This window comes from Nothoprocta perdicaria, unplaced genomic scaffold, assembly GCF_003342845.1.
Source record: "Nothoprocta perdicaria isolate Ctin4 unplaced genomic scaffold, notPer1 scaffold_112, whole genome shotgun sequence".
Lineage (NCBI taxonomy): Eukaryota > Metazoa > Chordata > Aves > Tinamiformes > Tinamidae > Nothoprocta > Nothoprocta perdicaria.
The window spans coordinates 615,282-632,379 of NW_020454228.1; the positions used below are offsets into that span (position 1 = coordinate 615,282).

Sequence of the window (17,098 nt, forward strand, 5' to 3'; positions counted from 1 at the left end):
CTAATTAAAAAAAAAAAAAAAAGACCAAATAGCCCTTGGAATTATGTACCAAGTGAAACAAAAGGTGAATGGGTCAAGGAAAAAAAGCTGAAAAAGAAGGTCTGTGCAGTCAGAGATTAAATGATCCAAGCAGGGAGGCCTTGCAGTGAACCTTGAGCACAGCTGTGGGAGGCTCATGCAAACAGTCACACGGAGGCAGGGGTTACTGACCAGCTAAATCTGTGAAACAAGACAGATCTAGGCTCAGGTTAACCCAGACATTGTTAGGATCAAGATCGAGGACAACTTGGTCAAATTTCAACGGCCTTGCTGAGAAGCTGATGAAATGTGACCATCCTAAGCTCTTGGCAGCACTATGTGCTGCAGACAAGCAGTTAAGTTCCCTAAAACAGCACAAAGGAAAAACAAACAAAACAAAACATAGATCTAACAAAACAGGTGATATTTAGTCTTGTTATACAACTAAGACATCAGACAAAAAGTCCTGTTAAAACCTGAAGGAAAAAAAAGTTCAACATAAATATAGCATACTCTGAAATGTAGTCGTTAGTAAAAGCTGGTGCAGAACAAGGATGAAATAAATGCCTTTGACCTCATGCAAAAATACATATACAAGACACAAATCAATAGAGAGTTTGGYGACAGGATCTGCTAAGGAGAAGCCAATCTCTTTTGGGGAGGGTTAATTTCATCATCTCTGACGAAATAAGAAAGCTGAGCAGTCTGCAGAGAAGCACAGTGGGAAGGAAGAGGAGAAACTAAAACCAAAAGCAGACACACAGTTTCTCTAAATACAGGATCATGAGATGCTGCATACTGTTAAAACAGATATTTTTTAACCGATCCTCTGAATTTTACAGTTAATGATCAAATGCAAAGCTCACAAGGCCCAACAGTTTGTGTGGTTCYGGGATAATCAGTTTACAAAGAGACTGTCTTAGAGAGCAGACATCTACATGGACTATGTGGCCCCTACTGCATATACTGCATTGTGTCTTCTCCAGAGCTACTGGGCCATAAAAATAGGGAATTCCAGTTTTTCTCTATATAAACTGGAAAGCAGCAGCAATTTATTTCAGTCTAACAAAGGTTAAACACAGAAAACACATACCACAGTAGGAGTTCTGGACAAAAAAAAATGTTTTTCAGCCTCTGTCTAACATACAAGTGGGTAGAGTCTGCCCTACCTTTAATTGCAAACACAGAGSTAGACACAAAAGGGGTACTTTAACAATTAGTGTGATATGTAAAATCTGTAAGAAAGAATGGAGATGCATCATACATGTCTCCTAAAGAGTTCTGCATGTGGAGCTAGTGCCTGTGGATCAGCCTCTTTCACGAAGCGCATGACTTCCTCTATTGACCAGGTGGAAGGATCCTTATTCAATATTCTTGAAGGTTCCCTTTTTAGTGCATTCAGATCTGGTCCAGTTGTGGAACTTGCAGCTGATAATATAAAAATTTTGTGAAAGGAAGAAGTATCACTAGTCTATACAGGGATAATACATTTCATTTTACAAAAAGACAGTCTTAATACTAACACCAGACTTATTTTGTTCACTCTTTGACAATATATTAAAATGAAAGATGTTTTTATTTTCTTCCAAGCAACATCAAACAGTTTCGGTTGTATTTATGCGCCTTATGTAACTGCTCCTATTTTTAGCAGCATTAGCATTATGTCACACGTAGAGGGATTAGTTTGATACTTGGTTCCCGGGTCCCAGGATRCCAGTGATGGGGAATGTGGGGAAGGCACATTAAGCTGTGCAGGCAGAGGGAGGGACAGGAAGAAACCCTATCCCTGTGTTTCAGTAACACAATAAGGGCGGATAAGATACTCAAAATGAGACCTGCATAAAACTATCACTCCCCAGGCCCCAGGTCTGTGGCAGGGCCAGAATAGCAGGGAGAGGAAAGTGCAGCAGGCAAAATCCCCCTGGCTTCCACAGCAGTATTAGCTTTAATAAGCTTAAATTCCATACTGGACGCTGGGCTAGCAGGCTGGCCGCGTTTGGAATCGGCGCAGCATTTCACTCCATACGCAGGCTGCTCCGTGGCAAAGTACTTGTTTATGTGTCAACTCTTGGAGTTTGTGCGTTTACGGAAGCAGCTACACTCTCAGGGAAGTTCAGGCATGCAGCATACCTTCGATCCGCCTCTGGACGCGGCTCCTGCTAACTTGGTAGTAGCTGCTGTTCCCAGCAGAGCCCAAGGAGAGCCGGCGGAGGCCGGGGGCCGAGCTGGAGGTGGCAGCGGCCGGCGGGAGGGAGCTCCGGTAGCAGAGGGCGCTGCCCGCCGCGCGGTACTCGGCGGAGCTGCGGCGCGCCGGGCTCGACGCGTTTACCGAGTTCAGGGCGGAATCCATGGAGTCCTCGGAAAAGCGGTGGTCTTTGGAAGTGCTGTTTTCTTCTACGGGCAACGTCTCTGCTACAGAAAGACAAACAGCGATGTGCTAGAAGTGCCGGACGTGGCGATAACCTCGTTGTTTAATTCCACCCCGTGCTCTCTTCCAGCTAAGAGCAGATTYCAAGCCTGTCAGCAAAGCTGTGAAGCAAGCACAACTACAGAGTCTCTGCCCTTCTCTTCAAGCAATCACTGAGTTCTCGGTATATTTACAATAAAAAAAGGAGGTCAAATTTGAGACAGACTTTCATAAATCGTTCCGGTTGTGTTTGCAAGACAACCAGGAAAGGAACACAGTAAAATCTGCTTTGCAGAACTGTCCGATGCTAATGTGACACATAGGCAAGCTTGGTCAGCATCCTCATCAACCTTTTTTAAAGGGGTTCTCAAAATCATCAGTGAGATAATTAATCACCACGATTGTGTTTACCTTGCAATAGGTTTCTAACAAAAGTTCTCGTGCTACCAGTTCTTCAATTTGTTCTGAACAATAGTGGAAACCATTAATTTCAAAAGCAAAACAAGTGGTTGGTTGTCCTTCATAGATSACAACACATTCAGACACAGTGGCTGCCACTCAAAACAGAAGAGGTTACATACAAAAGCTGCACAGAGTTCTCAATCCCAGATACAGGGAAACTAACACCAACACATCCTGACCACAATGCTGTACCTACACMCAGTTAGTGTTTTGCTGAGAGTATAACCCAACATCTATGCAGACAGGTTTGGGCTAAGCTAAACTAAAGATAAACGTATACAAGTGAATCCACTGTGCAAGTTAAATAAAAAATGAAAAAAGTTAAAAAGCTGAAACTTTCCTCAGGAAAGGAGTAAAAACACATTCCTCTGGTTCATTTTGATCAGTTATCTGCTATTTTCTACTCTTGAAAACACAAACTAACTTAGAAGTTCTGTTAAAACTACTCCTCAACCAGCTGAAGGGAGCCCAGTCGCTTCCTTTCTCTCTGCCCCAGGACAGCAGTTGGGTCGATTTGATTACTAAAAGTTGCCATTCTTACCCTACCCCAGTTCAAGCCTGATGGGGAGCAACAGCCTACATGGGGACGAAGGGGTGAATCAGTGAATACCCCTGTGGTCCCTAACACTTCCATACATTCTTCTCCATCGCACTAGCCCAGGATCCAGTATGAGAAAGAAGCTGGAAGCACCAGGTACGAATCTAAAAGAAATAAATGTTTCTTTGCTGCCAGAATGAAGAGCTGGAAAATGTAGCTACCAGGTCCACAGARGTGCAAAGTCCATGTTTGTATCTTGAAAATTACTTCAGGAAAGTTATAASACACACACGAGTGACACAACCTGCTCTTCTGGATAAGAACTGCGACACCCTCTGAAATCAGGTTGTGAAATAAGTTTTACTCTCCTTCTTGTGTTGCAACTTTGAATTATTTGAGGGGCAAATACTGTGAATAAAACTTAAGGAAGAGTATTTTCCTAAAAATGCTTGTGAGCTTCTCAAGCACTTCTTTAACTTGCTTTATGAGTTTAGCGAGGAATTGTTAAATGTATTTTGCAGTAATGGTCTTCAGACAACATAATCCTGAAGGGAAATAAAGACATTCAGAGAAACATCCCCTTAGTGAACTCAGTAAGGCAGAACTTCAAGAAGATGTAATATCCTTCATTAGACTAGACAGCTGTGCAGTAAGGCAGCTTTTAAGAACACAAGCCCTTCTTTGATTCAGTATTCTACCTAACACCCTAAAAGCTACACGGAGGGACAAAGAATTTAAGAGCTAAAACAGTATTTGCTATTTCTCTTCTCAGGAGAGCCCTATTTTGCCCCCAAAATATTGGAACATTTTGTTTTATAGTAAGAGTCAAAACAACCACCTCTTGGTTTATCAGATCTGAAGCAAAGAAGTAAAGTGGCTACTGAGGTTTTCAAAGAAAACATTAAACCTCTTCACACTTGTCAGCTTGCAGTAGCAGCAGCAACTTGCTGAAATGCAAACAAAGCAATCATTCTGCAGTAGTGCAGAAGACCAAAAAGCAGAGGTGAGACTTTAAATGGACAAGTACCAAGCTGGACAAAGCTCAGGAGGCTTGGAGTGCAGAATGAATTAATGGACACAGTACTGCCCAACGGGAAGTTCCCACTAGAATATTCAAGCATGTTTCAGCCAACATCAATGTCTTAAAAATGAATCTTTTTAAAGCAATCAACCAGATAGCCCTAAGAGGAGAAGACAGACTTTTAAATAGTTGTTTTACTTGATCTTTTTAAGATTTTCAAATCTGTCTATATTACAYAAGAATCTAATTGAGTTTATTCTAATCCTATCCTAGATTTCTCTCCGATGTTATATATCTTACACTTATCAGTATTGAAAAGGACTGGAATCAGGGTTTTTTTTTTGTTTGTTTGTTTGTTTTCTAAGATGCTAGTATTCAAATTAATCTTAATGTCAGTCCTCAGTTCACATACACAATACGGGAAAGCTGGCCGGGCCACCACAGCTTGTAGAGGAGTTTCTGTCCAACAACTAGACAGTCCCATCTACTCCCCTGCCCACAAAAAGTAACAAGAAAAAGCTGCAATCTTATTGAAAAAAATGCCCACGTGATGTGACTGCAGACCCAACACTGGTGTCTGGCAGAGCTTGSCAGTCCACAGGGCAGTGAATGACATTTTTCTGCCTCGGCATTCTGAGCAGTTGTGAACCACCACTGTATGGGAAGAGAACAGGGGTGCTTGTGCCTCTCTGGAGGCTCCATTGCAGAATACCTGATCTCTGGGCAAATTAATAAAAGCCCTATAAAAGACCTTATAGTTTAAATGTAAAAAGGCAGCAGGCTCTTTAGCACGAGACATCCACATCCTGCAGAGGCTTTCAAGCTTCTGCAAGCTCCTCGGGGACTCGGAAGGCCCAAGTTCTGCTTCTCACGTAACCGGGTGACATAACCGGCTGCGGTGGGAAGAGCACTTTGTTTCCATGAGGAGATTATTAACCCCCTCGCCACCTTTCTTTTTCACAGCTTCAAGAGGAAATTGTTACAGAGTAGAAAAGCTGGCAAAATCCTGCAAAACATATCCCTGAGCAGATCAGAAGGAAAGTGAGCTGTTTGAAAGACCCTTTSCCACAATTATGCCGTTTTGTCTTCAATTGTATTTCAAAACAACTATTTCAAGATAACTGTCTCAATGGAGCCAGAAGGTTTTTTTTAGGATAGATCTTTTTGCTAACCAACCCATGACTGACCGCTATGAAATTACCTCCAGATTTCCAGCAGAGGACATTGCTCTAATGGAAAACACACAGCACCGGGGAATATTTTGCCTCTTGAAATACACAGAGTACAAACTCAAATCTCTGAAATCATGATGAAGCATTTACTTACTTATCTTGCTTTCAAGTTCAGATAACTGCACTTTATAATGAACTGATTTCAAATATATTTTAAGGAATGCAGCAATTTAATCTGTAAAAGGGATTCAGTACCAACTGACTCAATAAGCATTAAAAACCAGTGTATGTTTGCATGCTTGCTTTGAGAGAGATTTCTTGCAGGATAATGGAGGTCTAACTCAAATATTGCTTTGCTTCAGTTCAAGCAACTCCATCTCAGTCTTTTTCATCAAGTTACACAACAGAAATATGTGACAATTCAACAGATGTCTTGTATACTTAAATATTGTTTAGGTAACAGTTATGTATTTACTATTAATTTCTGTTGCCTCCTCCTATGTATTATCTCTTACATATTACATATGTAGAAGTTACATTTATATAAAAGAATAAATCACACCAAATTAAATAAAGAGGAGGATATCAGTTAAAATGCCCAAAATGATCATTCTAACTCTARTCCTACTAGTTTTAATTGGCACAGAGAAAGCAATCCTTCTGTCTCCACAGATGCCAATACCCCTAAAAAGACCTGAAGATCTCCAAAACAAACAAACAAAAACATTATCATGGAATAAACAGCTAATCACGGTCACACTTCAAAAAAGCCCCTGGCAATTCTGTGCAGCTGTATCAATCACAACAAGCGAAAGCCGGGATGAGTCGAACCTGCAAAGCTGCTGGGGTTTAAAGAACCACGCAGGGAGCGCAGAGCACACTTGTGCAAGTCTCTCCCGCTGACGTTTAAGGAAACAGGCTTCACGTCTGAGAGGGGCTAGAAGCAGATGCATGCGCAGCTGCTGCAGGGAAAGTAGCTCTTCAGCAGGCAGCTGAAGCAATGCAACCGTGGCTGCCCACGGCAGCAGAGGCTGTTTCCCTCAACCCTTCCCTGTGCTCATCTGMCACCACGGTGAGCCGGTCCAGGGGGCTGCCCCGCAAAGGGCTGTTTGCTTCTCCAGGTGWTCCGTGCGCCCTTGGCTCCCCGGTCCAGCTGGCAATCCAGGGCAGGAGGTGTGGGAGCCCCACAAGTCCAAGGAGGCAAGGAAAGCAGGGCCACCTCAGCCCACAGTGGCAGCTAGCTCAGCCATAAGCTTGGCCCCGTGCAGCACTACCCGCACTCGCTTGTTGGCCCCAGCCCAGAGTTATTAGGAGCTGCTTCTCCTTTATTTTCAAACTCATTTTAAGGCAACTGGCTTTTTACTAAATTACCATATATGAAGAGGAAGCTTCATCCATCACCCATCTGCCTGAGCCCCKTTATGAAAAGAGGCCAGCATGTCTAAGGGAAAGACTTCTAGAACCTGCAGTACATCTTCTGTAATATTTGCACCACTCACCAGTAATGAACGTACTCTCTCATCCTGACATGTCAAAGGCTGCCACTAGCAGCCACAAGACAAACTAGACACGAGTTGTAGTTGTTTTTCTGACCAGAAATACTGAAATCATAAATAATCCTCATATATAGTCCAAGCACAATGTAATTACCTTCAGATGGATGAGCATCATTTCTGGGAAGCTTAGGGGAAAGAGGGGCAGTGTACGGTGGAGAGTCCTGAGAATATCGTTTAGCACCTCTGTTTTCAGGTATTTCTTCTTTTGCTGTGAAGAGGAAAGTCACCAGCTATTATTCTAACATAAAAAATATTTATGGGGGAAGTCAAGGAACAAAAGTAAAGACAGACACCATTTTGTGCATTTATTTTACGATCTGAACATAAATTGAAAAGATGAAATGTGATGTTTTGAGCTTGTTCTTGTAAAACTACCCCAGTGGTACAATACACGTCTCCTGATGGGACTGCAGGAAAGTTCGCTGGACAAAGTGATTCCTGCACATGTGGTCCAAACTATCCCATTCATCAAAGCACGACCAGGCTGGAACTAATTCACTAAGAACTGGAAAAGGATTCATTTCAATCAAATCAAGTTAAAGAAAGATTACAAAGCCAAAATTGAGAGCACCCATTGCTCAAAAACACACTGGTCCTCCAAAATACCGGCTGTTGGACAGTACCTGGTTTGTTCCTATCATATTCCGTGGGGCTGTGCGCGCATCCCATGTAGGGGCTGAAAGGCTGGCTGCTGAAGAGATTATCACACTGCAGGCTGTGGCAGAGCTTCTCCAGGAAGCGGAGGACGAACGACGCGCTGTTTACGGCGGGAAGATGGATGGCGTGTTTCTCCCCGTCAAAGGAGGCTGCGAATAACGAGATGATGTCAAACACCACCCAAGCATCATGAAGGTTAGTAAAGCACCGTCACTAACCACGAGCGAAAACATCCACCTTTGATTTGCACTGTGCAAGGAACAAGAGGAGAGTAAACACTCATGCTGGTATGCAGCAAATTGGCATCCAGGGGCTGATTCTAACARCGTAGGTCCCTGCCAGCTTGTATTTGCTCTGTGGAAACTTGCTTCAATAAAATAGGTTTGGATTTACACCAGCACAGCAAAACTTGTAACTATTACCTCATCATCAAAACCTTATGTGTATTTTGTTACTAGCTTATAAAACAGGAGAAAAAAAAATAAAAAACACATACACTGCCAAAAAAGCGCAGGACATAACACAGAAAGGACTCTTCACAGTATCTGTTTAAAAGCAAGCAAGTAAACAAGCGTTTCGGATGCCTTTTTTGGCAGTTCCTAATTGAACTGTGCGTACTCGTGGTGGTGTGCTGGCACCTACTGCTGCTGCAATTCCGGTGGCAGAAAGTGTTTGGCCACTTGCTATTTTACCTTTGGAGAAACGGACCCTGCTGTCGACATCCTGCTGCTCAGTTCCCCACCCCTTTCCCCGGGAGCCGGGCGGCGGACACGGCACCGCGCCAGACACCAAGGCATGCAGTGCCTGGCAAGCCGACGGATTGCAAAGAGCTTGGGCCTAGGCCGGCACCTTTAGCCGCYGGCCACCTTCCTCGGCCCCCACACAAGTCAGACTGATACGGTCAAGGGCATTTTCACCTTTTTTAGTGATTATTCTCAGGATTTTGGAAAGATTTAATGTTGCTAATACCAGCAAAGAGGTAAATTATTACCATTACTTTAGGAGAAAGTATTAATTACTTCTGCTTCGAAAGCCATTACACCAAAGCAGTTTAACTTGCAGCTAAAGCTTAGAATTAGAAAGCAGCAGCATAAACTCCCTATTACATATCACTTTTTCTTCTTGATTTCTTAGCCTATCAGGCCACTTTGTGCTGCGAACACTAGATTCCCAACAGCAACAGAGCTTTAAAGGATCAACATGTTTTTGGCAGCACGTGCATTTCTAAAACCCAGGAGCAATAAGAAGGCCTTTACTCACAGAAGGTGAATTAAGGAACTTTCTAGGTTGTTTTCCAAAAAGGCGGATCCGTCTCCTGTGCTTCCCTGCTGGAATGGGCCCATGCAAGCGCTTGAAGCTGCAAGGCAGTACGACAGGGGCAAATCCTGGAAGCACTTTTTTCCCCGCAGCCTGTTTGGTTTATCCAGACTCCAGTGTGCTCAAATGAAATCCTCATGATTCACAGCCCCACATGTGGCTCAGACACAGAGTCCCTACTTCCTGTTTGGGCAAGGGGGATTGAGAAGGGATTTTGGAAGGCATGTTTTCCCTTGGAAGTCAACCAGCTACAGCGAGCAACCAGGTTGCGAGGCCGAACGCAGCCTAATCTCCTGACAAATTTACTGTGAGGCAGTACTGTCAGCTACAGCAAAAATGTAAAATGCTTTATAATAGCCTGACGGGGCTTCGCATATGACCTTGGGGAATTACTCTCTCTGCCTTACTTTTCATTTCAAAAAGAAGTGCTGAAAAGAACAATATTATCTTAGAGATTCCAGGTGGGTACAGCAAGAAATAACTGGGGCAATCTGATTTTTCCAGCATTACATACTATGGGAAACATGCACACGTCAGTATCCAGTGCCTACACAGCTCCCTTGTAACCCCAGGGGCAGCTCCCGCACCCACCACCRAGGGAAGAGGATCCCGATCCATAGGCGCTTCTGGCTCTGGCCTGCAGAGGACCCAAGCCCCCCATTCCCCAGATAAATGCTAGGGGAAAGCAGAAAGAAAGAGGGGTATTTCTGAGGTGCACTCAGCCCAGCTTTTAACAGCAAATAAACAGGCACGAGGTGTTCCGTGCACGCCAGCCCCTAGGAGGAAGGGCTGTCCTTATTTCTTCACCTTTCATTGTGTGAGTGCGTTTTAAAGAGAAGGGTTGAGCCAGGAGAAAGGCTGAGCAGACCTGAACTAAATGCCTGTGTCTGATAGTGAGGACATTCACCCAAGGATCTGATTTAAATCTTCTCAAGCAGAGAATTAATCTGAACCACAGTCTATTTCACCCCACCAAATGCCTAGTCTATGAGCTGTGAGCTAAAAGGAGAAGAGAGCCTGACACCACCACCATTACTGGCCTTGTTAATCAAGTCTTTAATTTCCTTTCAATTACATTTGCTTGAATTGGAACCTTATGCATCATGCAAAACTAAAACAGTTTGTACTTTTGTTTGAGTCAGAAAAGATGAACAAATCCTCAATTCAGTTCCATTCAAAACAATTATTTTCTTTGGCAGTTAAACCAAAAGAATCCTCTAATTATTCACACATATTCTTGCAATATGATCTTATCCATGTCCTCATCAGCACACAGTTGCTTCCTATGGCAGATAGCAAATTTCATGAGCCTACAAGACACTCTTTTGCTTATCCTCTGCTACAATACCAACTATCTGTTTTTTAGTTATTCAAAATGCACCAAAATCATTTTCAAGGAAAAAGCTCTACTTTATCCTGTAATTCTTCATTTTATTCTGTTTTATATTTCCCCTTCTCCCTCACTGTTCACACACACAGCTGGCTGTAATGTGCAGCATTAACCTAATTCACATTTTGTGGCTCTAGAAATATTTCAGAAAAAAAAATGATAAAATGTCTTGCAGCTCTCTAAAACCTGATGGTCTCCAAGGCTCAGCTTCAGGAACACACTATGTAGCCAAGTCTCTCAAATTTCGGGCTACTGAGCAGACTTCTCTGAATGCAGGGTGTGTAATGAGGTTAGCTGCAAAAGCCATTCATTTTCATATAAAACTTTTAAATCTATCAAACAAATCAGAATTAAAAAGAAATTTCAAATATCTRTCTCCTCTGTGAAATAGTTGCTTTCGGTCAGTCACAGTGGTGGATAGGCCACCAGCCTAGGATTTAGGCCCTTGTGATAAATGATCGCCAACAGAACACTGGCAGTGCACATCTCCAAAGGGGTTTGCTCAAGTAATTTGTCTGAAATAGGTAGGGCAGGATATTATTAATAATATTTTTTCATGCATTGTGCAAAAATAATACAGATTTCAAAACCACACGGTGTAGTTAGGCATTTACAGCAGAGAAGAAACGTCCACTTGGTGAACAAACTCATGCAGAAGCATAGGCAAGGATGACTGGTGTTCGGGTACGTGCAGGTAAGGAGGCCGTGCCTTACATATTGTTAGACAGGAATGCAGATTTAATTAAACTCGTATTCCACTAATTATTTATCACATCTAGCATTAATGCAAGGAGGTTAACGCAACACGAAGTCTTTTTACTGCCACTGATGCAATTAGGAATTGACGTGCTAACAGCTATATGGAATATTTCCTAAAAAGGAAAAAAAAAAAGCCAAGTAGCAGCTATTCAGTTTGAGATACAGGGATAATTTATCTGTAGACCCGTCATTAATTCATAACAGAAGTCAAGCTATTCCATAATGGAGGACTTGGGTGGATGAACAGCGACCTAAGACACTGCTAGTATTCTGGGGAAGGGGAAAGGGAAGTAGCAGCAATTTTTAACATATGGAATCATTTACCCAGAAACTAAACAGACTAGGTTGAAACTTTTCACCCAGTTGGTTAAAGCATTAAGAACACAAACACTTTGTATGGATAAGATTTTGCAAATGACTTTACTTAACAAAGCTGATATTTGACTTGCCCTGAATTTACTTGACAAATGCCAGGCTACAGCTGTTAAAGGAGGTGCACTAGCTCTCCTCAGCAATAAGAATCCAACAGTGCTGTGTGTATGTGACTTTGAATTGCTATAGCTGAATATTTAATAGAAAAAATTGTTCAAGTCATTCTGTCTCTACGCTGAAATAAATTCAGCAGCATCAATACTCAGTGAAGGAAGTCCCAAGAAAGCATTCTTGACCGTGCTTAGAGAGTTACAGAAGGAATACAAAACCACTGCAACTCTGTCAACTCTCCAGCCTTACCACAATTCCACAACTAAGCAAAGGAAAGGGAAAAAAACAACACTACTTTGCATACCAGTTATCATTTCCCCTCCATGATGGCCCGATTTCAGAAATCCAAAGACTGTTTTAGATTGATAGGAGCAATCCACACAAGCCTGTACAGCCTGCTGAAGTACCACATTGACAGGACCTGGTCCGAAGTGATCCGGAAGCTGCTGAACCTTCTTCTTATCCAGATGAGGCCCAGAGTTCCCATGCTTGTTGACATACACACACACTGAAAAAGAACAAGCCGTATTTACCGCTGAGCTTCTCCGCTTAAATCACAGTTGCATGTGAAGGAACTGAAACTTGTTTCATGAGTTAGAACTGCAAGCCATTTGTTTTTGGTTGACTCTTGATGAGGAGACATAGTGTTCCAGTCAGGAAGCTGAACACCAAGGTAKCACACACACTTCTCGAGCCAACCAGGTTCCCTGTGCTATGCTAAGGTTCTCCTACCTAGCTCCAAACCCAGCCTATGTTCTAAAGCCCTTCTCTATCCAGCCACCACAGCAAAGTGCTTCCACAAAGGGCTAACTCTGCTTATCTCTTTTCTGACTGAGTTCCGTTCACACACTAGTGCTACTAAGGGAAGAATTACTGGCAGGTGCTCTGAACTACAAAGCCCTGATGCTACAAGGCAGGCCCTACCAACTTGCTGCCTTTATTTTTCTCATATTGGCGAGCTGCAACAGCCGTACGGCATGTACTTGCCACGGATGCTCATTCTGAAGCATCCATATAGCCTTAATGTGTGCAGACAGAATGGTCAATATCCAGAACTTTAGTAATCCCACACCAGTCAAGGCATACGGGACTTCCACTCTACAGCTTGGCCGTCTCTGCTAAATAAAAGAAGCGTAATTCTCTGGAAACAGCGCATGCAAATTAAAGCTCATCAGAAAAGCAATAAAATACAACTTTTGAGAATGCTTTGTATATAGACTATAGAGGTTAAACAAGACTGTCTTGCTAAAGAAACAGCAATGCAACATGCAAGATTTTTTTGTCCTAAAGCAAGATTCTTTTTCTGCTTCCTTCTGGCTTTGACCGTCCTAAGACTAGGAACACATCCAAAACACTTATTATGGCTAAATGAAAAAGTGCACCACAGTGGTGATTAAGCAAACATTCTAACTGTTCGATATATAAAAGGCTCTCATATTTTCTAAACTGTAGTATTACCTAGCTTTAATAAAAAATGGGTTTTAAAAACTGATAGATTTCTAAAAGATATTTTAATGATGTTATATCTTCATACATAGATCTGTCACTCCCTGGTATCTACAAAGTGGAGGAAATATTTGTAGTAATAATCCAAGTTACAAATCACCAAAATCACAAAAAAGACAGATTTTATTTCTCCTCATTGGGCTAGAATAATCTGTTTTCTTTTAACGTAAGGCTATTGATATATATATATATATATATATATATATATATATATAACATATAGTCTACAAGACACCAAAATATCCTGTGGGTTTTTACTACATCTATTGCCATCTCATATATTAAAGAGTGGGACAGACACGAAAGAAGTGTCTAAAATGTCCTTTACACAGGAGCAAAATGTCAGGTAGGCAGAACTGCCAAAAGCCCTACTGTCCCAGCAATACTTTCTATAGTGCGAGCATCAAAATACCATCCACTAATATCCTTAAATAATCAGGTAGTGGAATAATGACTTACAATAGTATCATAGCAGTATATTTTCCACAATATGACATTCTTGAAAGGGGAGCTGTTTCACACTAGAAGTATGATTTTTCCCCCTTTTTTTTCTTCCTTTTACCTGTGGATATAACGGCTGCTGTTGTCCCAGACAAACTAATTCCATCTTTAAGCATCTGCTTTGTGCTACTGTCCCCATCAGAAGTAGAAAGAGGTGGTGATGCTGGCGCAGGAGTCTGCTGTTCTGGCAGATTTTTTTTCTGTTTAAAAAAGAAGTCCAAAATCAAGATATTGTTTTTTCTTTTTTATTATTTTTTTTTTCCGACAAGGAGTTTGCAAAAACACCATCAATAGTACTACTGAAGATGCATGGTTACTACAGAAGTGCTACACATGGCAAAGAACAAAGTCCAGGAAAAGAGTAATAGAAGTAATAGATACTGTTAGTGTTCATTTACAGCTATTTAAGTGAGGCAGTGGGAGATAAYGGACTTAAAAGGGAACTCAACTCTCGCTAAAAAGGAACAGGAGAAAATAAAAGGTGTATATATCAAATAATGATCCTTCTAAGCCCTGGAATCATAGAAGTGTTTTAAGTTGCTTTCTTACCCATACTTCCCCAATCATCTAAGTTTATCACAATTCCAATAAATTAGTGACACAGAGCAGCTATTCCTGTACAAAGCCCAATTCAAATTTAGTTGTCAGCTTTACAGAGCTTCTAGATTTTCCTTCAGAAGGAGTTTGGAATTCTCAAATAAGCATTTGCTTTCCGTAAGACATCTAATAAGCAAGACATCTCATAAGCAGTGGAGTTGTAATCTAATCACGCTGGTTGTCAAAACTTACCCTTTGCCCATATCAAACTCCTTTGCAGCCCTATCATATAAGAAGAGGGTATCAGCATCTGTAGCCCAAAGAATTGTAAATTGGTCAGTGTGCTTTCCCTTCCACCTAGGGTAACAATATCACCTAGGGTGGAAGGGTTACCTTTGTTGTTATGTGCTTTACATGTACAAGAAAGGCATTTCTAACAGGCTTAGAAGTGCTATAAAGATACATGGAAATATGAGAAATTTATCTACCCCCCAAAATTACAAATTTCAGAGACTACCCAAGGATTTTACATTGCTGAACACAGCACAGACCTGACTGCTCATGTGGTAAGGATTATTTCCAACACTGACCTACAGTCTAGAGAAAATTGAGTCAAGYTCTAGTTTCACAGAGTCACAGCACGGCTGAGATTGGAAGGAACCTCTAGAGATCATCTAGTCCAACCCCTCAGCTGCTCCACAGCTTCAAGGCAGGCARTGGTATTTGGGAGCCCAGTTCCCTCAGTGTTTCCTGAAAACTACCATGGGTGCCTCCCAGCACTGCTGGGCTCTGTAAGCAACGTTGCTGTTGCCAGACAGAGGCYGTGGAGATGCCATCCCCAAAGATATTTAAAAATCCTATGGACACAGTCCTGGCCAACCTGGTCTAGGTGTCCCTGCTTGAGCAGGGGGTAGGACTGGATGACCTAGAAGGTTCCTTGCAACCTCTACTGTTCTGTGATGATACCCCAGTAAAGGGGAATGAGTCCACATAATTGTGAGCAGAAAAAGATCTTTTAYCATGTGGAATAATACAGGTCAGCTTTTGGGAAAAAAAAAGAAAAATGGTTGTTTGTTAATGAAGACAACTTTTACACCAGGTAAACCAGTTTTCCGACAGCTCCTGTTCAATTTCAAGGAAAGAGATACAAGTGTTAGTGGTCTAAGTAAGCAGAGAGCTTGTGAAAATGCTGGATGGAATTGTCTTTCCACTTCAACCCACGGCAATAGAACAAAGTAGCCACTTATCTTTATAGATAGAGGCTGAATCATCTATTTATACCAAGCAAAGAAAACACAAGTGTTTTCCACTTAGCAGTATTAATCCGTAAATCTTTGTAATTTGTGTATTTAGTAGATAATATTCTACAAAAATCATTCCATTAGCCATGAAAGGACACACCTTCCCAAGTGCAGCTAGTGCTTAACCTTTCCACTATAAAGAACTATTTTTTTTTCTGAAATCAGAGAAAGATTCTGAATCAGAATTAGACCATTTCTGTGCCTGTGGATGARAGATGGTGAGTTTGGCGAGAAGCTAACTGACCGTGTGGTGCTGAGGGGAAGCACCAGGAACACAAGGGCTGCCCTGGCCCGGCCCTGCTGGATGAAGGAGCAGAGGTGGCCGGCTCGGATACCGACCCAAGCGGTGACGCATTGGGTGTCACAAACTGCCAATGCGTCTTGGATGACAGAAAGGTCCCTCGTCATCCTTAATATGGAGAATAAAAATGCTGTTAGGAAGTCGGTGCTTTTGATCTTAGGTCTGGCATTCCAGAAGGGCTCCCTGGAGAGGTGACGTGCTTTCCTGGGGACCATTAGTCTTTCATTGTGCTGCAAAGCATGGGCAGTCAAATGGCTGAGAGAGGGGAGGGAATGGGAGGCATGGAACAGAGGCATGAAAATGAAATACAAATACTAAACTGCAAGGCAGAGCAACTTTCTACCTTCCACAAGCAACATATGCAAATGTGATCAGACCAGCCTGTCCTCTCCTATGCGCTCCTCCAGACCGAGGACAAAGCACGCGTTTCGGAAAGAGCGTTTGGAGAGCACGTTCCTCCTGCTGTYGCCGGGATAACGCGGCCCATTCGCCCGGGCACAGAGCTTCGGCCGCCGGCAGCCTGCCAGCCTGGGGGTGCCCTGCAGAAGGGGGGCCCTGAGCCAGGCTGCACGTAGATGCTTCAAAATCCTGCAGTTRCAGGGCCCAATTCCGGGCTGCGATGCATGCTTAAGGCAAGGCTGCCATGCAAGGAAGCCTGTGTTACCACTTGGTCTGGAAGGAATTCCCTGCGCTGTTATATCAAAGCATCCTTTTAGAAGCCAAGAAGGAAATGTAAAGATTTCTTTCTCATTATGTCCGAGTAATACCGCATAGTCCAAACTGGGAAAGAAGAAGGAAAAACGAAACCCGACATGCTTGTCACTCTTAGACAAGTGCCATCCTTAGAAGTATAGGAAACATTTACATAAAAGAGAAAATGACACAGAAGCTTAACGTTCCTAACTGCAGAATAAGAATTAATGCCTGCATAATGATAAACATTGTAGTGTAAGAAACTTAAAAAGACAAAGAGTTCCAGACTGCTTCTTCAATGTGAGATTGAAGAAGTCAAACAAATCTACAGTGTTTCAGGCACAGACTTATAGATCTCGCTGAATAGGCCACTTTCAAACCAGCGTGCAGCTCGCTGACACTTCTGCACAACTGCTTAGCCTGATCTTTTTTTTTTTTTTTTTTTTTTAAATTTGGCTAAAAAAAAAAAAAAAAAAAAA

General features: G+C 42.3%; 1 protein-coding gene across 1 annotated transcript in view; it reads right to left on the reverse strand.

The window, feature by feature from the left end:
* The window catches only part of SCML2 (Scm polycomb group protein like 2), a 69,882-nt gene that overhangs the window by 2,548 nt on the left and 50,236 nt on the right, over positions 1-17,098 (reverse strand). The window contains exons 9-14 of the mRNA XM_026052303.1: positions 13,849-13,987; positions 12,085-12,288; positions 7,798-7,980; positions 7,269-7,382; positions 2,149-2,430; positions 1,283-1,446 (exon numbers count right to left, since the gene is read on the reverse strand). Of these exons, the coding sequence (XP_025908088.1) occupies positions 1,283-1,446; positions 2,149-2,430; positions 7,269-7,382; positions 7,798-7,980; positions 12,085-12,288; positions 13,849-13,987 (1,086 nt within the window). The remainder of the gene's footprint in view (positions 1-1,282; positions 1,447-2,148; positions 2,431-7,268; positions 7,383-7,797; positions 7,981-12,084; positions 12,289-13,848; positions 13,988-17,098) is intronic.